The sequence below is a fragment of the Pipistrellus hanaki genome (assembly GCF_964339955.1).
Source record: "Pipistrellus hanaki genome assembly, chromosome: 5".
Classification (NCBI taxonomy): domain Eukaryota; kingdom Metazoa; phylum Chordata; class Mammalia; order Chiroptera; family Vespertilionidae; genus Pipistrellus; species Pipistrellus hanaki.
This window is the reverse complement of record NC_140507.1, coordinates 6,099,827-6,121,207: the sequence shown is the minus strand read 5'-3', so window position 1 is coordinate 6,121,207 and position 21,381 is coordinate 6,099,827. Positions and strand designations below refer to the sequence as shown.

The following is a 21,381-nucleotide window of genomic DNA, read 5'->3' as shown; positions in this document are numbered from 1 at the left end:
GGGGAACTAGAAAATGCAGTTTGTAATGTAGGCAGCCACACACCTAACTAAAAATTAGGAGTGCCTAAGGAAGGAGGGGAAGAAGGCTATTGGGGATTACCTATTGGTTTGTTCAGGCGGCCGTAACAAAAATACCATAGACTAGGTGGCTTAAACAACATAAAGTTATTTTCTCATGGTTCTGAAGACTAGAGATCTAAGGCCTCAGTGCTAGTAGGTTGATTTTTCCCAAGGCCTCCTTGGCTTGCAGACAGCTGCCTTCTCACTGCTTTGTCCTCACATGATCATGCCTTTGTGCATGCTCCCCCCTGGTGTCTCTTCCTCTTCTAGAAGGACACCAGTCATATAGGATCAGGGCCCTACCCTAACAGATTCATTTTAATTTAATCATATCCTTAAAGACCTGATCTCCAAACATGGTTGCATTTGGAAGTACTGCGGTTTGGGGCTTCAACATAGGAATTTATGGCCAAGAGTAATGGGGACAAGAGTTGCGACTGTACCAGATGATCTGTGGTCTATGGCATAATGTTTAGGGACTGTGAAAGAATTCAAGGTAGGGATTCTCAGATAATGGGTGAGGGCAGAACAAAGACTTGTTTGCTCTGAAGCTAGGGCTGCCAGGTGGGTGTGCATAGGAGGGTCGGTTCTGTTTAGAAACCTCTTCTCTCTGCAAGCTGTCTCCAGTTATGAGTGTGTACCTGTGTGTGGTGTTGGGCAGTCTTTGCTGGTCCTTCTGAGAGCTTGAGGGCCTGCCCCCTTGCTTCTAGTGGTTTGCTGGCAATCTTTGGTGCTCCTTGCTTGGAGAGGTATCACCTCAATCTCTGCTTCCATCTTCACATGGTGTTCCCCCTGTGTGCATATCTGTCTCCAAAATTTTCCTTTTAGTAAGGACAACAGTAATGTTGGGCTAGGGCTCACACTAATGGCCTCTTTTGACTTGATTGCTTCTATAGAGAGCTGATGTCCAATTAGGTCACATTGTAAGGTGCTCGGGGTTAGGACTCTTAACACATCTTTTGTTTAGGGGAAGGAACATAATTAAAACAATAACAGGCTCTGTAAAAACAAAGGAGGGCCTTTCCCACATTTTGAATGGGGAATATGGGTGAATCTGAGATCATCCTCTGGTCCAGGAATGCAGGTGATTCTGCTGCTGCCCAGGACCCTGGACAGAGCTAGTCCATGCCAAGGTGGACAGATAATGGGTGGGCAATGGAGGCTTAAGTCTCTTGCAGCACAAGCTCGTATTACAAAGAATAAAATCCACTAACCTATTTTTTTTTTTTATCAAAAAGTGTGTGTGTGTGTGTGTGTGTGTGTGTGTGTGTGTGTGTAGGAGGGAAGTAGTATATTTTAAGGGTCAGGGAAAAATCAAACAGAAGTCCAGGAAACAAGAGCGGCAGGTCTCTGGAAGGATCTGAACTGAGGAGTCTGGAAACCTCTGCTTCTCTTTCCATGGCTTCCCATTCTCCAAACACATCAGCCTCCTCCTTTCTCTCCTCGCCAGCTCCTCACTCTTTCGCTCCTTCCTGACTTTGATGTTCTGATAATACCATGATGATGGTCCCAGCATGCCACCTGCCCCAGCTCTGCATGACATTGCAGTGTGTTTACTTGTCCAAGTGCTGAGAGAGAACATCTGACTGCCTCACCTTTTTAAGAAAGGCCACCCAAGTTGGAGTTCATTGTCCATCTAAGAACAGACCCCACTTTGATCAGGATCCAATATGCTGTGGCTGTGGGATGGGGTCATGAGGCTTGCTACTCATCTAACGTGAGCCATGGATGGGTACAGATTTTTTTTTTTTTTTTTTTTTTTTAGGAGGCGTAAGTCAAGCATGCATCCCAAGCACATCAGGGCAGGACTCTATGACAGAGAGACCAGTTTATACTGTGCTTGTTGTCAAAGGCAACATTTAAGGAGGAGGGATAAAGAGCATCATTAACTCACTAACTGGTTCATTCATTCACTCATTCTTTTTTATTTATTTATTAACTATTTGCTGGGTGTTTCCTATGTGGTAGGCACTATGGTAGACACTGAGAGAACTAGAATAGGCCAATTTGGTTCCTGCCCTTTGGAGCTTATAGTCTATGGGGAAAACAAAAATGAGCTTTATGGACAATTTGGTAGTCATATAATTATAAATTGTGGTATGTGTTATTGTAATAAAGGAGTGTTGTTCCATGAATGAAACTATAGGAAGGGCAGATCTTAAATAGATGGTCTGAGAAGGCCTCTGAGGAGCAATGGAGAAAATTGTTTCAGTCTGGCCAGTGTTGCTCAGTGGTTGAGCCATGCCTATGAACCAGGAGAGCACAGTTTGATTCCTGGTCAGGGCACAATTCCTGGGTTGCAAGCTCTATCCCCAGTGTGGAACATGCAGAAGGCAGCCACTCATGATTCTCTCTCATCACTGATGTTTCTATTTCTCTCTCCCTTTCCCTTCCTGTCTGAAATCAATACAAATATATAATTTTTTTTTTTTAAATAATTCTAAAGAAAATGCTTGGACAGATCTTAGTACATGTATTTTTGCTATGGAGGCCAACTGTATCTTTGGTTTGATCTCCAGAAATTAGTCTGGTGCAACAAAAATATCTTCCTACCACCAATTCTCAGGTGCCTGGGACTCCTACTTTCCAATGCTCTAGCAGCTTGGGATTGTTCAGAATGCCTGCTGAGCTGGCCGTTTGAGTCTACATAAGGAGAGTGACCTAATCCCTAGACTCATGCGAGCCTCATCAGTTGGTGGGCATCTTGCTCCCAACCATTATGTTTTGCTTGTATGGGCCTTGCAGACTGTGTTTGCTAACCTCTGCTTCCTCCTGAGATCAGCATCCTTATGTTGCTACTGTATTTTGAGACAGGCAGTGCAACCCCCATAATATTCTGCTAATTTCTGGACCTATGGACTTCTGTGTTTTTTTTGTGTGTGTGTGTGTAAACTTATAGGCCTTTCATTTCATAGCTAATTGCACATGGGTGCCACAGCCTGTGTTTTGCAAATGTTCTGCAAATGGGAAATGATAATGCACATCGCCATCCAACTCCAGAGGGATATGGGAGAGACGCCACAAATGTTCCCTCTAATAGGCACTTTCTCCTTCCTTCCCAATCCCCTTAATGGGCGTGAGTTGAAACGCAGTCAGACTGAGTTTTTGAGCTTTGTCTTACTCAACTTTTAGTTCTCCTTGGAGAAAGTCATTCCTTGCCCTTCTGACCCCACTGGGACACTGTCAGCTTCTGCATTGTTTAGAGCCTCAGTCCCAGAATCTGGGGCTGCAGGGGGATATGACTAACAATGTGGGTTCTTTTCCAGGCCCCTCCCAGACACTGCTCCAGGGCTCTGAGAGGTCCCCTGACAGCACGTGATCTCTTGGGTCAAAGCCTAAACTAGATGGAAATTGTGACTTGCATACATGCCCCAGGATCAACATGGGGTCTGAACAGAGAGAATGCTGAGCAGATGTTTGCTGCACTGGATTAAGTGGAGGCAATGCCAGGCCTAAGACATGGTGATTGGCATGTTGGGCTATCAAAGAGGAACATACCTGGAGCCAGCTGACCCCTGGAAACTGGGATTTTGCTGCTTAGCTCACTGATGGAGGCAGGACAGGAGCTGTTTCAAGAGAGTGTTCAGGTCAACGCAAAGGTCCTGAGAAGGGAACCTCTCTCCTGTGTGGGAGGAGAGTAAGCAAGGGGCAGAGTAGTTAGGAAATGAGTTCTCTGAGGGCACGAATTGTACTGAGTAGCGCCTGGTACATGTTATAATGACTGGTTTTTCCTCTGAATGGAAGGGATGGGGCATTTTGGGGTTCTGAGTGGAATTGTAGAATGTTCTATCTTGTTTTGAAAGAATCGTTCTAGCAGTTTTATGGTGAAGTGGTAGAGGGGAATTAAATGTGGAAGCGGGGAGGCCAGTAAGGCAGCAGTCACAATAACCAGGCAAGAGTTGGTGGTGACCCATATCTGGGGGCAGTGGAGTAGGTACGATATGCTGGCATTCGGGATGTGTGTATTGTAAGTGGAACAAATGGGATTTTCCTCATGGACCGGTTGTGGTATGAAAGAAAGAGAGGAGTCAGGGGTGGAGCTAAGGGTTGTCAAAAATAAGAATTTTTTAAATAGTCCATTCACATCAATTAAGTTCATTAGCCTGTGTTAAGTGGGGATTGGGGCTCAGAGTTGAAAAGGGTATAGGCTTTGCCCACAGGCCAGTAGGAATTTCTTTCTTTTGCTTGAGGCAGCAAATAATACCACCATTGTTAGTACTATTGTCCCCATTTCACAGGTTGGGAATGGGTATACCTCTTGCTTCATGTTCCTATGGCTCCTGCCATCACCCCCATCATACTTCATTCTAGCCCTGCATATAATTATCTGGCTCCTCCATAGAATGTAAACTCCATGACAGCAATACTGTGTTTCTTGCTTTCCCCAGCACAAAGCAGGTGGTCATTTAATAGTTGTTGACTGGGCGATGAATGGATAGGTAGGTGGGGAGGCAAACAGATGGATTGATGTACAGATGGATGGATGCAGGGTAGATGAGTAGGCAGATAGGTAAGTAAAAAGGTGGATGAGTGGACATGGGGTAAGGGATGGAAAGGGAACAGGGATTGGAGGTTTTTCACTTTCTGGTGCCTCATAAGCTTTAGGTGGATGGAGTTGCACCTTCTTGCCTTCACATCCTCCCCTCTCCCCCCTTCCCTGTCAGGAGATTAGGCCCCCTGAGAGCAGCACAGCAATATATGGGGTGTTCCTGAACTCTTCTCTGAACACCTGGACTCCTGTCATTGGCCACTGCCTCAAGCCCCGCAGTTCTCACCCTTGGACTCCATGTAGATGGTCCTGCTATCTCTCACTTGCCTGGGCATGCATCAGGCTAATTTCCTCCTCTGGGCTCTCACTCCACTTCTTCCCCTTGTCCTCTTTCTGCCCCTCCCTTTCCCCCAGTCTCACTTCCTTCATGAGGCCTCTCTTGATCTCTTTCCTCTGAGAGCCCATAGCTGCTGGGGCCCACAGCTCAGCCCTTTATTTTGAAGACAGCTTCTTGTTTCTTGTGTACTTACTTTGTCTCTTCACCTAGATTTCACAAATACTCAGGAGAGCAGGGGCCATGCCCTCTCACCCCTCTTCTAACCTGCAGGATCCAGCAGAGTGCAAGACACTCCCTGGACTGAAGGCTGGGGGTTGAGAAATCAGACTCTCTTTCAGCTCTAGTGTGGGAGTGTGTGAATGCAGAAGTGTGTGTGTGTGTGTGTGTGTGTGTGTGTGTGTGTGTGTGAGAGAGAGAGAGAGAGAGAGAGAGAGAGAGAGAGAGAGAGAAAGAGAGCATGCGCCTATAGGAGTATGGAAAGGAGATAGCGATTCCAGCATGATGTTTTAGAGTGGGACTTAACTTACCTCTGCTGACCTTGAGAGCCAGAGGATTCTTTGTCATGGACTGCCCTGGCTCTTGTAGGTTTAGCAGCATCCCTGACCTCTATCAGTTGGATGCTAGGAGCTCTTCTACTCCCCCATGCCCAGGTTATGATGACTAAAATGCCTCTAGACATTGATAGATGTTCCCATGTGGGCAAAATTATCCCTACTCGAGAATCACTGCTTTAGAGAACTTTGAAGAATCCCAATTTTTCTCTTGTTGGTTGAGAATGCCACTTTGGCCCACTAACAACTGAGCACAGAGATATGCAGCCCATATGGTCATTTGTGGATCCAATAGGGGTGCAATAAGCACCTGGCAAAGAGCAGCTGCTAATACATACCCATTAGTGAGTGGCTGTATGTGCAAGGGCTAGGGAGTGTGCTCTAGAGCTAGCCTGCTTGGAGTGAAATCCTGGTTCAGCTTCTTCCTAGCTGTGTCGCCCTGGGCTACTCACTTGATTTTATACAACCTCAATTTTCTCATTTGTAAAATGGAACTCACCATGCTTATACCCACCACAAGAACTGTGGTGAGGATTAAGTATGTGACTGTGGCTAAAGCCCTTGGAAGAGTGTCTGGTCCATAGAAAGTGCTCAGCAGAGGTTGTCCTTTCTCTGCCCTCTCTTGGTTGATGGAGGAACACCACCTCCTCCTTGGTTTCCTCTGGCTGTGATTCTCCTGCTCATTCACTGATAACTTGCATCACTTTTGAGCTCTGGCCTTGCTGCCTGACACTCCTGCTGGGTCATATCTTTCACCTGAAGCAACACCAGGATGTTGCCTCCGTGCTGAGGCTGTCGACACAGGCCAACTGCTTGTCCATTTCAATAAATGTGCTTCCCTTGAATCTGAAGTGGACCTGCCAGCCAGTTCTATTTTCCCCTGGAGTGGAGACAATCCAAAACTTAACTTGGGGACTAGAGCAGTGAACTTTAGGCAATTACATTCTTTTTCTCTATTATTGTTTTGTTCTTTTTACATAGTTACTTGCCCAAACTCTATTAACACTTGGTGTTTGCCAAATCTTTTGTTTTCAAGCATGTCAGCAAATGGCAGGGCCCCAGGTGAGGTACAAATCCATCCTAGAGGGTCACAGGGTGCTTGGTGGCTGCAGTCACAATTGGCAGCCAAGCTGAGTCAGCATCTGTTGAAGTAAACTCAAGAAATGAAAGAAAGATCCAGAAGAAAGGACATACTTGCCCTTCATATATATATTCCTTCAGCAACAAGTGTTTATTAAAGCTCAGTAAATACTGATGGAACTTCTACTCTGGACCAGGTCCTGAGTGGTCAACAAGGGAGCTTCAGTCTCCACACTTACTGAGGTTGAAGAAGACAGGAAATGATTAAGTTCAGCGCACGCACGCGCACACACACACACACACACACACACACACACAGTTGTGATATTAGCAATGAGCTAGTCAAGGAATCAAGGAATTAGGACATCATTCTGGGTTTGAATCCACTTTCTACCACTTAATCTCTGAGTTTTTCGCATGTTATATGTAGGCTAATACTTTGCAGGGTTACTGTGAGGATTAAATGTGTTCATACAAGAAAAATGCTAGGGCCCTAGTTGACTTGGCTCATTGTCTAAAGTGTCAGCCTGAGAACTGAAGGGTCCCAGGTTCGATTCCAGTCAAGAGCACATGCCTGGGTTGTGGGCTCGATCCCCAGTGTGGGGCGTACAGGAGGCAGCTGGTCAATGATTCCCTCTCATCATTGATGTTTCTATCTCTCCTTCTCCCTTACTCTCTGAAATCAATAAAGAAATACATTAAAAAAAAGAAAAGAAAAATGCTAGGGATTTTTGTCTGTCTTATCTATCACTGTAACCCTAGTAACCAGGACAGTACCTAACACACAGTAGGTGCTCAAGTGGATATCTGTTGAAAAATCACATATGCTTGATACATAGTACATGCTCAATAAATCTGTTCACCATTTTGGGGGAAGCAGTGTGTATACAGGTTAGAATCTAAACTTCTGAATTGTTCTGTCTGCTCTGTCTCTCTAATCTATCTGGTAGATAACTTGTTTACCTTCCCTAACATTGCAAAGAAGCACAGAGACTCCACCCTTGTTTCTATGAGCCGTGTGATATAACAAAGTTGTTTACTTTTTTCTAATTTTTCTCAATTTGGGCTCTTGGTAAGCTGGGTGCTTCCATATGTGCTTCTGTATGCTAACTGGAATTGGTGACTAATTAGTAGACCCAATTCCCAGGATTGTTGGAAGACTCACCTGCCTCAAAGTAGCTATTGTCTTGTCCACCCAGGATTTCCAACACGAGAGTCCTCACTGGATTCGATGACCCAGTACTTGAAACACTCCTTGGCTGAACACCATATGTATTTTAGTCTGGGTGGGCTTCTCAGTCACCAAAAGCGGACTTGGTTGCTGAGCATAGCATTGAGATATAGGTGAAATCCTCCTTGGGGAAGCATTTGTATTCTCCAGGGCTGGAGACCTTGCATGAAAGGGAAAGCTGGGATGGATGTCTATGGAAATCCTTTTCCCACTTGTCTGTCTTCCGTAGGCAGGCATGGCTGGGATGGGGCAGGTTATGATTTCAACAGTTTTCACTTATTCTCTATCCTATATCTTCCTCGTGTTTTTCTTCCCTTTTCATCCCTCACTCAGAAGTTGAGAGGGGTTAGGCCTGCAGTGAATGGAGAAGAAGGTGACCTGTTCTTCCACTGGTCAGAAGCAACTCAAAGAGTGTCATAGATAAGCAATCAGGCTTCAGCAGAGTGGCATTCCGGTTCAAAGTTTCCTGTTAGTCATTTAGAAAATGTAACAGAATTGGGTATTGCTGTACAAAGCCACTTCCTTTGTCAGTAATGTCTACTTTTCCCCAAATGGAGACTTGAGAACAGAAGGCCTTATGCAAGCAGAAATACCTTTATAAATTACAGGGCTAAGTCAGTTACTTTTATTTTCATAAGGCATGAGTCCTTGGAATGAATACAGAGCTGCATGTTGAATATCAAGTTTCAAGACCCATTCAAGACATCTCCTTAAGCTGATTGATTGGGATCTTCCCACCTAACAGAGCTGGACAGAGCATGTGGAAGATTCCAAGGGAAAGCCAGGGGTGAGACAGGGAACAGCACCGTCTCTCCCACCCCACCCTCCAAACATCTGATGAACAGACCTAATTTTCTGGTACTCCAGGAGCAAACATATGTTATGGATGCTTTGCTTCTGTTGTAAACCTCAGTTGCTTCTCTGTTCCTGCCCAGCTTTGTGGCAGGCAGGCCCTCAGCCATACCTCTGGGGCTAGAGGGAGCAGGGGGTGGGCAGACTGTAGACATGGGGCACCAGCAATCTGGAGTGTGCCCAATTGCCAGCAGCCTTTGTGGGGACAGGGTTTGAAATCAGGCCACGCGTGGAGGGAATGAAGAAACCGGCTGTGTTTATGTGGGAGAAGAAAATTCTGACTCCCCTGAAGGCCTTGTCAAGGTTCTCTTTTGGACAAAAGATTAATTTTATTGTGTTGACCCACAGGGTCGTTGGTTGCAGAGTGCAGGAAAGCAGATTTAAAAGTGACATAAAGACAGCTCTGAAAGAGCTCTGAGTGGATTGTTTAGGAGCTTTTACAATGCTCATAAAAAGGGAAGTGACTATCATTTATGGAGCAGCTACTGTGGCCAGACTTGGAGCCAGGCCTTATCTGTGTGTTAATCTCAGCTGAGTTTCCTAGGAACCCTGGTGAGGTAGGGACCATAATCTTTTCCATTCTACATTAGGGAAACTGAGGCTCAGGGAAGTGAAGATGCTGCTCAAGCAGGCTGCAATTGGCCCATACAGTGCCTTTGTGTGGATTACAAAAAGACACACCCTTCCCCTGATAGACAGAGTACCTGGGTAGGCTCAGGCCTTGGCAAGCAGATTACTGGTTGGGTGCCAGCCTACATTGCTCCCTTATAGGTGGCCTTATGCAGGGCAAAACCTGTGCAATCACATGCTGTGGCTGTGGGTGTGAGGCCAGAGCTGGTAAGTAGCAGAATTGGGCTCAAGAATCACAACTGTCTGACTCCAGAGACACTGGCTCTTAACTTTCACGATTCAGCATCTCTTAGGATTAAGACCTCCCATCCCTGCAAATGCCTACAAGGCTAGATGGTTCCTTGGTGAAAGGGCTGATGTGTTTAGGTCTTCAAATTAAGTAGCCTGCAAGTTTCTCCTTTTCTCTCAGAGAATGTGGCAATACTGAAGCAGGAAGTAGGATCTGGTGAACACCTGAACACCTGCTGCCCAGGTGTAGTGGGGAGGCAATGGGTGCAGAGAATGAACAAGGCACAGGGCTGGGTTTGGGTCCTGGCTTTGTGACTTACCACCAGGCAGGTGAAGGGGAAGCATAGGTAATCCACTCAACCCTCTGAACTTCAGTTTCCTCATCTGTAAAATGGGAATAGGATCTACCTCATGCAATGACAACATAAAAGGGCATTTAACAAGGAATCAACATTATAAATGGCTCTTGTTTATGTTTGAGGAGGGTTCTGATCTCATTTCTTGTCCAAGGTCTCTTCACTGATGTGCTCATTGTTTTCACTGAATCTGTAAGTTTTGGTAGGTTGTGTTTTCATTTTCATTTGTCTGAAGACTTTTTCTAATTTTCCTTGTGAGCTCCTCTTTGATCCATGGGTTGTTTAAGACTATGCTGTTTAATTTAAAAATATTTATGAATCTTCCAGTTTTCTTTCTAGTATTCATTCCCAGCTTTATTCCTTTGTTATTGAAAAAGACGCTTTGCATAATTTCAGTTTTTAGAAACTTTCTTAAGACTTGTTTTGTGGCCTAACATATAGTCTATTCTGAAGAATATTCCTTATGCACTTGAGAAGATGTGTATTCTGCTATTGTAAGATGGAGTGTTCTGTATATGTCTGTAATTTTTGCTTATTTACAGTCTTGGTCAAGTCCTTCTTATTGGTTTTTATGCCTAGTTGTCATATCCATTATTGTTAATGGAGTTTTGAAGTCTTCAATTACTATTGTAGAACTGTCTATTTTTTCCTTTAAGTTTTGCCAATGTTTGCTTCATATATTTTAGCGTTGTATTATTAGGTATGTGTATGTTTATGATTGCTATATCTTCTTTGTGTATTGACTCTTTTGCCAATATATAATGTCCTTTTTTTGTCTCTTATAATAATGATTTTTTACTTAAAGACTGTTTTGTTTAATATTAGTATACCCACCACAGCTCTCTTTTATTTTATGTGTGGAACTTAAAAAATTATTTCACTTTCACTCTATTTTTGTTTTTGGATGTAAAGTGAATCTTTTGCAGCCCTAGCCAGTTTGGCTCAGTGGATAGATTGTTGGCTTGAGGACTATCATATTCCATCTACAGTAATTTTATTTATGCTCTCAAGTGTCTTCTTCCTTCCTCAAGGCTTTTGCCCATAACGTTCCTTCTCCCTGAAATGCCATTTCCCTTGATGTCTCCATAGCCAAACTCACAAGGTTGCTGTGAGGATGGGATGAGAAGTTGTTCTGAGCACATGCTGGGCATATTTAGTAAGAGGTCAACCCACAGGAGAGGGTGCAAACACCCTCCTTGTCACTAAGACCCTGGTGCTAACGAGTGGAGGCCTGTAGGAGCCAGGCTGGGCCTGAGCTGACTCCTGGGAGTAGGCAGTGGGTTGGTTTTGTTTAGACCAAGTGGTCTGCCTGGGCATCAGATAAACTCGGGCAGGGAGAGCAGGAAGGAGCAGAGGTTCTCAGTACCTAGAGGTCTCACCAGGTTTCATCTCTCTTCCATTTGACAGCCATATACAACTTCCAAGGGAGCAGAGCCCCCCAGCTCTCCCTGCAGATCGGCGACATGGTGCGCATACAGGAGACCTGCGGAGGTGAGTCCCTGTCCCTCGGAGGCCAGGCCTCGTGGCTGATGGTGTTGGGATGCCCCAGTACATGCTGCCCAGCACCTCTGGCCCTCTGTTGGAACATGCAGCTTTGTAAAATACATTTTGCTAATGTTAATAATTAGAATGTATTGAAAATAACACTTGTTTATTTTAGGAATTTGTGTTTAGAAGCAAAGGCCTGATTGGGTAGTTTGATGGGGTGGTTTCGGCCTGTGACACTTTCTAGATACAGTTCTTTATTAGTATTGATCCCATTACAAAGGAAAATCCACACTACTAGGGTTCCAAAGGCCCAGTAAATGATGCCCCTGATTCCGGAGTGCTGCTGTGCACAACGGTGTGGTTTGTGCTTCGCACCAGGTCCCAGGAGCAGTGCTTATCCCTTCATCCAGCTGGGAGCCCTGACTTTTCTTCACACAGAGTTGCCATCCTCTTATGAAGCCAAGTGTCTAGTGGGCTGTGGCCACCCATGATGGTGGTAGGGGGTCTTTGTAGAATCTACACAAAGGCAAATGGTTTTGGATGCATGAGTCGGGCCACTAGAACTCGATATGTATCACCTACGTCACTGATAAAATTGGTAATGGGAACATGGCTTGGGTCTAAGAGCTAAATGAGCTTGCTCATGTGTGGCCCACTGTCAGGCAGGCTCTCCCAGGTGCATCACCCCTGGGCTGCTTATAATCCTACTTTAGGGAGGGCATAGAGTGTGCTCTTCCTGTGGCCAGGCAGAGCAAGAAAGAGTGGGCTGAGCACTCTGCCCCTGTCCTCAGTTAATGCCCTAAGTGAGGCCCTCCTCCTACCCTGGGTGGGAGTGAGGAGCAGGTAGAAGGTATGCTACTGGTATGGGGAAACAGAGAGCCAGGAGAAGGGAGGTGTTGCCCACAGAACTAGCTACTTTGGGTTCTTCCCACATTGTGCTGGGGGCCCTGTGGTAGGTTCTGTGTAGCACATTAGTTCAGTTACTCCTCAGGGGGGACAGGTAGCATCGCCAATGTTGAATTAGCTACACCCAACATGCAAGACAGCTCTTCAGGTTGTTGCAGGGGTGCACATGCGTACACACACACACACACACACAGACACAGACACATGTACACACAGACACAGACACACAAAAGGAAAACAAACAGAAAATATTTTTTATTTTTTGGGGGAGGGAGGATTTCAATATTTCAAAGCACCTTAAAGGAGTCATCATGGAGAAAATGAGAATTTGGTTCACCTTCTTTACCTTTATCCTGTGCTTTAGAATTAGTGTTATTTTGGGTTGTATATGAGAGGATTACATGTACTTTTCAGTGTCCAGGTCTCAAAAGATTCCAGTCTGACAGTAGAACCTTTTATACACAGAGTAACTGAAATGGGGAGGTGGGTGTATGGGAGTTTGGGAAGGAAGGCAGGAAGAGGGAATGCTTTCCTAAAGACTCAGGTCTGTAATTCCTGACACCCCACCTCCTTTCTTACAAACTTAGCTCTGCCCTGTGGGTATCTCTGCAATCTCTGAGTGTCTACCAAGGGTAAAGAATGAAACTAAAAACAGCAAGATAGCTCTCCTCCATGTCTTTTAGGTGCCACTCAAGGCTACTGTTAGAGACAGGCACGAACCTCACATTTTCAGGTGAGGACCCAAGGGTCAGGGAGGAGAGATGACTGGCCTAGGGTTGCACAATGAGCCAGTGGCCATTGTCTCCACCCCATGCCCGTAACCCACACTCTTTCTTCTAAGCCATGCCTCCCAAGGCAGAGAGAAAGCTTCCGTAATCAGGCTTCCTGTCTTACATTTTGAAATTAAGGCAAGTATTTTACTCTTCTTTTCACGCACTTTCCTTGAAGAAATCTTGGAGGCAGCACACACACCACACAGGCTGCTTGTAGCCAGTCTTCCATGACTTCGACCGGGGGTGAAGCTGGCCTTTGCAAAGCCTAGAATTGCTGACTCAAGCCACTTTCATTTGTCTTTGGGATTTAAGTCCTTGCTTCTAGCCTCTTTGGTACTGGTTTCTACTTTTAATTCTATTTTATTAGTCTTATTTTGATGTATTCTTGTGGTAAGCAGCCCTGATACATTTCTAGTAAGATCTGGGCATATTTATTTAGTAAGTGATTGCCAATTCATGAGGAGTTTGAAAGTACAATGCTCAGAATTCTGTTAGAATGATTCTACATGTCTGAGGACTTACACCCCCACACTGGTACCCATACAGAATTTATGGAATCCTAAGGTTCCCCTAAGGGCCTTGGGCGGCTGAGTGCTCAGAGATCAGGCCTGGTGATGTCTGCTTTGCAGATGGGGTGTTCCGCCTATGACTCTGATTGAAAAACGGTTCCTCTGCAAATATTAAAAAAGTGAAAAACCACAGTGTTTGTCAAAAATTAGTCAAAACGGTGTACCAGAAAGAACTTGGGTGTGGCCGTGAAACCCTCTTATAGAAACCCGCTGTCGACACAAGAAATGTCTAAGCTGTTAGAGAATTTTTATAAGAGTTTATTTGAGCCAATCTAACCATATATGCCCAGAGCAAGATCTCAAATGCTCTAAAGAAAAACAGTTTTGCAATTTCTTTTCTGCATTTAAATTTAAGGTGTAGGGAGGACAAAAGGAAGATTGCATGGAGGTGGGAGAAAGCAAGCTGATGATGGAGTTAACATGATCATGTGCTTTCTTGAAGCTGGTTATAGCTTATTACAAAGGTGTGTTAACCTAGATGCACAGATACAATGAACGGGGCTTGCTTAAGGCAACAGTAAACCTTTTACTAAACAATGACATGCCTGGGATGTGGCTAGTCACCATGACTTGCCCAGATAAAAATTTGTGATCGCATATAGCCCCCTTCTTTGTACACACTTCTTGAAAAATAAAATTGAACCAATTGAGAGATGAATGAAAAATTTAAAATATGAGAATTGCAAAGCTGTGAAAAGGAAATAGTGGTGAACATTGGGTCCAGATGAATCCATTTATAAATATTAGTATTAAAAGGCATAATGTTTATGGCTACCAAAAAGAATATAATTGTCAGGAAACTGGACAATTAAACAACTAATAAAATCATGAAGTAGGGAGCCCAACCAGTGTGGCTCAGTGGTTGAGCATCGGCCTATGAACCAGGAGGTCACGGTTTGATTCCTGATCAGAGCACATGCCCAGGTTGCAGCTTGATCCCCAGTGGGAGTCATGCAGGAAGCAACCCATCAATGATTCTCTCTCATCATTGATGTTTTTATTTCTCTCTCCCACTCCCTGTCTTTCAGAAATCAAATAAAATGTATTTTTTAAAAATTATGAAATAGGGAGAGCAATGAAAGAGAGTAGATTAATTCCATGATATCACTTTTATAACAGAGTTGGTTTTAATTAGAAATAAAACATGTAGCTAAAAAAGCCATAACCACTCCAATCTTTTAATGCTTTTCATTAATATTTTCATTTTAGAGGATTTTTTTGAAATCTTTCTTTGTGAATAGGAAACATTTAATTGAAGTTTCAATAATTACTTCAATTTCACTTCTTTTTCTCCAGTTAAATACAAATAAGATTAAGTTTGAGATTTGTATTTACATAGTATCTTTACTCTATGCTGATTTTTATGAGAGCATATAAAATAATATTTCATCTATTTACCCATCTGTCATTTTGTGTATTAAATATAAATGGAAGTCAACTGGAATGGTATTAATAGTGTTTTTCTTTTTCTGGGTAATGAAATTCAGGATGATTCTTTTAGCTTTTATATTTCTACTCTGCTTCTTAGTTTAAATGCTTTATAACAGCACCTGTCAATTTTAGATAAAAATAATATAGTCTTGATGATTCAAAACACATATCTCCAGATATTAGCAAAGATTAATTTTAGGTGATAGGAATGTGAATAACTGGTTTTTCTAATTGTATTTTTTGTACTTTTCAATTGTTTGAAAATCTCTGCTTCCTACATCCCCTCTTCCCACCAAAAGTGGACAGAGCATGGGCTTTTGAATCAGAAAGTTATTCTCTGCTCCACTACCCACCAGCTGAGTGACCCTAGGTAGGTAAGCTTCCATTTTCTCACTTGTGAAATGGGTTATTACCACCTTGCTCCCGGGCTTGTTATGAGGAAAAATGAGAGAATGTAGAGAAGCTGGCCAGCTCCATGCCTGAGTCTGAGGTGCTCTGTTGGTAATTCCCTCTCCTCCCCCATTATAGAGAGTGACACTGAAACTTCACAGTGTGGCCAGGGAACCGTGAGGCTAGCCCTCTCCTTGCCTGGGATGGGTGAAACCAGCCCTGCTCTCTTGAGTAAGAGATTTACTCAGTCAGGTAGATGAGGAAGACAAAACCTGCCCTGGAACCTTAGACAAGAATGAATTTTCTTTCTCTAGAGCTCAAGCATTTGGGCTAACTTTTTATTATGAAGATAATATTTTGTTGTCATAATAAACTAAACATTTCAGAAAGGTATCTGTTGCTGAGCTTTAGACACCCTAATGCTTATTTCTTTGTCTACATTCCATTCTCAGACTGCCTCTTCTTCCCAGAGGCAGCATAATATTCTGTGTCCTGACTTCAAATGTGGAAACACATGTACGCATTTATTGGGCAGTCAGAACTCCTTATGGGGATAAACATAAAAAGCAATGCCTTTCCCCCCAGTCACTTCCTTCAGTCATGCTTGGTTGACATCTTTCCTGACACTTAATGACATCTCAGAAGAAGACTTCATTTCCATATCCAGCGGAATGTTCCTTCCTTCTTCGCCTTCCCAGCTTCCATGAGGCTGGGGCTGGGAGTCTGAAGTTCTCTCTTTCTCATTCTCTGTCTTCCCTGATCAAAGGAGCCCAAAGACCAGCCTGTCCCCTGCACCCATCACCATGTAGCTGGGGAACGAGATGCCAGCCACCCCCAACATCTCTGAGTGAATCTCCTGGACTGCACCTCCAAGCTTGGATTGGGTTTGAGCTATACCATGCCCTCCTAGGGTGACCACATCTGCCACCTCCAAAGATCTATCTGTCTCTCTGTCTCTGTCTCTCTTCTGATTGCATAGATTGTGGTAGTGGGATGTTCTTTGGGGGTAGTCCAGCTTGTTCAGACTCTTCTTTATAAGCCCTTCTGAGGGAATGTCTGCTCCACCCTCAGCTATTTGCTACCCGAGTCTCTTTCTGGGAAAACAGAGAAAGTCCCATTCCATCTAATGATGCATACACTATCCTAGCCACGTGTCTAAGAACACACAGACAATAAGTTGTAGAACTTGATTCTAATCCAGGCTTCGGTTCCAGAACTCACCCTCTTAACACATTGCAGACCAGTAGTTTTATTGCTAGCTTTAGCCAGTGGCCAGATAAGTTTCTATTGAATGAGTACAAAAAACGTTTTACATCAATGTTAAAGGTATGCTTTAAAGTTAAATACCCGTCGCATTTTGAAGTTATTTATTACATGTTCTTATAAGTTAATATCATTTTAAAGTATGATACTTTGTAAAACACTGTGTCATATGAAGCGAGAATTCTTGTGATCTGTCCGCAATGTGTTTTAATTACTGATAGGTACTAGCTTCTGTTTGATCTTAGTATTATTAGATATCTCAATCATACAGGAAAGTCAAATACACCCAGCCACTTACCACTTTAAGAAAACAAATATTAACGTTTCCCACGTTTACTTCAGACATTTTTTTCAGAAACAAAAATTTTAGAGGCAGTTGAAACTCCTTCTTTCCCTTTCCCTTATTCCATCATTGTGTTTTTGTCCACACTATGGGTAACACTTCCTGAAATTGAGATGTTTTCTTCCTCTCTAAGGTTCTATACCTTCGCCAGACATGTTTACCTTCATAATCCTGTTTTTTTAAAATAGTTTTTGCAACAACTCTATGGATAGCTGTTCTTTTCCCCATTTTACAGATGGAAATGTTGTAGGTGCTTGGAATGGCACCTGGTGTCTGACCCATGGGGTCAAACCAAATCCCTGTTGAGCAACCGAGGTACTTGATTTCTGGACAAAAAAAAGAATTCAGAGCCAAGACCCAAACTCTCTAGAGAAAATTTTTTTGAGTAAACAGAGAGAAAGTACACTGGAAGAGAAATTTCAAGCTGAGGGTGGGGAGTGGATGAGATGGGGAAAGGCGGGGAGGGGGCTATGATTCCTTTTTAAATCCTGGGAGGGGAATTAACTGCTTTCTTCTTCAAACTGACCTATCAGGGGCTGTTCTGTTTTCTGTTCCTGCATAGAAGTTAGCGGGGGCTTTCCTCCATCCTCTCACCCCCTTGTTCTTTATGGGTGGGGGTCCGCCACATGACCAACCACATGCCAGAGGAGAAAAGGTCAGGAGATCCCACCTGCATGACTGGAGGCATTCTAGGGTGCAGAGGAATCCCAAGGGCCAGGTCTTGAAGTGAACATTTCTAATATTTGCTCTGCCAGTTCTTTTTCATCACTAGGTGTCCAGGGTGTTCTGCCCTCCTGACCTTCTGTGCCTGGCCCTTCGTCCTTGCTCTGCTCATGTCTGTCTAACTGCCTACCACAAAAACACTGAGGCTTAGGTGACAACCGAACGTCATGCTGCCTGGAGGTGAAAGAGAGAGGACTGGGTCTCTAGGCTGTGACTCCTTTTTGGTGTGTTAGGATATTTTTAATCTCTCCTCCCTCTCCCCACCACCTGCAACTAACTCCTAGGTGAATAGAGAATTTAGGTACATTCCATTTTGCTATTTGGGTTATGAGAAGAGCAGACAATTGGAGTATTTTGGCACTTCGTAATTGTCCAGAAAAATGGTTAAAAAAATTCCTTTTCTCATCTTACCCCACAATGCACTTCTTGATTTTCCATTTAGGAAAAGAAGTGCAATTACATGGGCAGGATTAGCACAAAAGCTCTTGCTATTACATATTTAAGTGGAAAGAAAGATGAACCCTGGGGCAAGTCCTAGGGTAGGGTAAGAGCTGTGTTATACTGAGCCTGCTTTTGCTCAAGGTCTGTTGTCAAGGATTTGGCTGTGCATGTGCCTACTATTGGTATCTGCCTAGTCAGGTCACTGGAGCACTGCTGGGTAAAGCTGACAGCTGACCAGATTGGGCAGCTGACTTCAGAAGGTCACAGAGGTCAGTGATCCAGCAGGGTGGAAATGTCAGCATAAGTCCTAAGAACATCCCTGAAGTAGTTGATACACTCTTGTCACCTAGCAGGGGAAGATGGTTGTAAGCCCTTCTCGCCAAGTGTCACTGGGATTTATTTCTGAAAGCACCTAGCCCCATGTGGTACATGGGAGGTAGACAATCAGTGATGGTTGAACTTGCATCTGGGAGCCAGAATATGTATCTAGAGATAAAAGTCAATAGATTCCATGCTCAGGAGTGAGCCGAAGTTCTGAGAATCAGGAAACCTACAAGTGTGCACAAGTAACTGAGTCTCAAGGGTCAGAGCAGGCAAAGTCCCTGGAATGGAGCCCCGGTGACAGAGATGCAGATGTGGGCATGAGCTTTGGGGAAGGACTCTTTGTCCCTTGATTGTTTTCGTGCTTTCTGGTGGATTTTGGTGGCCTTGACCATTAAGCAGATTCAGGTCATTGCAACCAAGTGACCCTATCCGTATTTATACTCAAAGAGACAGTTATCTGTATTTATGCTCATCTCACAGGGGACATTGTGGCAGAACAGCTTGGCACACTGGCTTTGAAGCCATGTAGACATGCCGTTGAACCCTGGTTGAGAGATTTGGCCCAGTACATCAATTGACTTGAATCTCTACTTCTTTACCTATAGAATGGGAATGTTAATACTTAGCCCACAGTAGTGATATGAGGACTAAATGAGAAAATGCATGTTCAACACTAAGCATACAGCTTTACATGAATTAAATGATCAATAAATGGTAGCGAGTGATATTACAGAAATGCTCTTACATGAAGTTGGTGGGATGGGGAAGAACTGTTATTGTGCAGTGCTTTGGAGTGTCCTCTCTGCAGTCAGATACTTGGGTTTAAATCTTAGTTGCGTCACTCACCAGCTGGGTGACCCTGAGCAAGCTGCTTAGTCTCTCTGTGCCTCTCTGTTTTCACTTGTAGAATTGAGACAGTAATCAAACTGACTTTCTAGGATTGTTGTGAAGATTAATTTATAATTAAAAACAAAACAAAACAAAAAGCTTGACCATAGTTGCTTGCACACAGCAAGCACTCAGATAGGATAAGTACTGTCATTAATGGCTAATTATTACCAATAATTATGGAGAAATTAAAGAGTAGGGTGAAAATAGAATGTCATGCTGTGTAGAGGGTAAGGTTTTCACCACCGGAAGTAATCAGCTGGAAAGTAGCTTGGAGGGAATGTGGTTTTGGGGATTCGGGTGCTGAGAGGATAAAGATCTTAGCAATCACCATTCTCCTTCCTACATTAAACAGGAAGCATGGTGTGATGGCTGCTTATGTTCAAATTCTGCCACTGCCACTAGCTGTGTGACCCTGGGCAAGTTACTTAACTTCTCTGTGCCTCAGGTAGACCTCTCTTCTGCAAAAATAGGGTGATTATTACAGTTCCTATCTCATATGGTTGTTATGAAAATTAAAAGGCTTCGTATTCAAAGAGTGCTTAGAATGGCACTTGATTCCAAACCTCAGAATCTTTCACTCCAACCTCCATTCCTTTCTTTCTGCTTTCCTTCTCTCTTTCCTTTTACCCTTCTTCTCTTTTTCTTCCTCTTAAAATAGGAGCCACTTTGGGTCCCAGTTGCTTTGAAACTTGCTTTAAGCCCTGCCCCTCAAACTGTGTCATGACGGGAGGAGTGACTGCGTTGTAAGTTGTTTGTTCTGGGACCTGCTCTTCAGGACCTGCTCTTCTCTGTGGAGAACATGTTTCAGCTACAATATGTCAGCCTGGGAATGAAGGTTTGCTAATGAGGCTTCCAACAGACACCTTACATTTACCGGGATGACAAATGCCACTACTTGGCTGTGCTTGACTCATTTTAAAGGCCGGTGGGTGGGCTCATCACAGTCATCAGTACTTGCTACGCCGAAGTTCATTTTGTCTCAGGCCTGGGGGCAACTTGGATTTGTGTTAATTGTATCATTTGATATTCCTGCAAAAAGAAGAATCTTTTAAAAGTCTTTTTACCCATCCCTGAACTTGCCTGTTTTGTAATGACTAACTTTTGCAGATCATATTTAGATGTCAGTTGCTGCTGGTAGAACTGGGATATTATTTTAGGACTAGAAGCCCGATGCAGAAAGATTTGTGCTAGAATGGGCTTTCCTTTCCCTGGCTGCCAACACTGCCTTTCCACTCCAGGCCCAGCCCCTTTCCTCTCAGGCCCCAGGAGCCAACTCTTTCAACTCAGGAGTTCCCATGCTGCCCAGAGGCCCTGAGAGACTGGGGGTGGGGCAGAATGCCTACTTCCCGCCCACCCTCATCACTCGGCGCCAGTGTATGCAAACCAATTGCCATCTTTGTTGGGTTGATTTGCATACCACTCCTGATTGGCTGGTGGTGTAGAGGAGATACGGTCAATTTTACATGTTTGTCTATTATTAGGTAAGATGTTTGCCAAATTCCCTTAGCCTTTCCATGTTCTTGAGGCAGAGGCTGAAACATGCACATGGACGCAGGGCCCATAAGGTGATGGAGATAAGGGAGGGGTTGGGTGGCTGCTGGTGAGCTGGAGGCACCTGCTCTGTCTCAGGGACCAGCTGCTCCTCCCAGCTGTGGCCAAGGGAGGGCACTGGCCAACTCTGCTGGAACATTCTGTTTTTTCAAAAGAAGAAGGAGATGTGCTTTTATGTGGAATTCCTGTATCTGTAGATGCTTTCTGGAGATGTTTGCAACCCAGGGGCTTCCAGACTTGGTTTGTATCTAAGTTCCAACTCAGTTTGCAGGAGTTTCTTTGCTAGTTGAAAACAAACAAACAAACATGCACACCCCTACAAAATAACAAAAATACCAGCAACAGACCTGTGAGAATAAATGAGAAACCTGTTTCTTTGTTTTCTCTTTGCAGACTGGTATAGGGGATACCTCATAAAGCACAAAATGTTACAGGTAAGATGAATTTGTTCTGATTTGGGACAATACTGGGTAT

The 21,381-nt window shown here is 44.0% G+C and overlaps 1 protein-coding gene across 2 annotated transcripts in view; it reads left to right on the top strand.

Moving 5' to 3' along the window:
• The window catches only part of DOCK2 (dedicator of cytokinesis 2), a 362,595-nt gene that overhangs the window by 3,233 nt on the left and 337,981 nt on the right, over positions 1-21,381 (top strand). For both annotated transcript variants that reach the window (XM_084884009.1, XM_084884008.1), the window contains exons 2-3: positions 11,222-11,305; positions 21,301-21,341. In XM_084884009.1, coding sequence (XP_084740135.1) covers positions 11,222-11,305; positions 21,301-21,341 — 125 coding nt within the window. The remainder of the gene's footprint in view (positions 1-11,221; positions 11,306-21,300; positions 21,342-21,381) is intronic.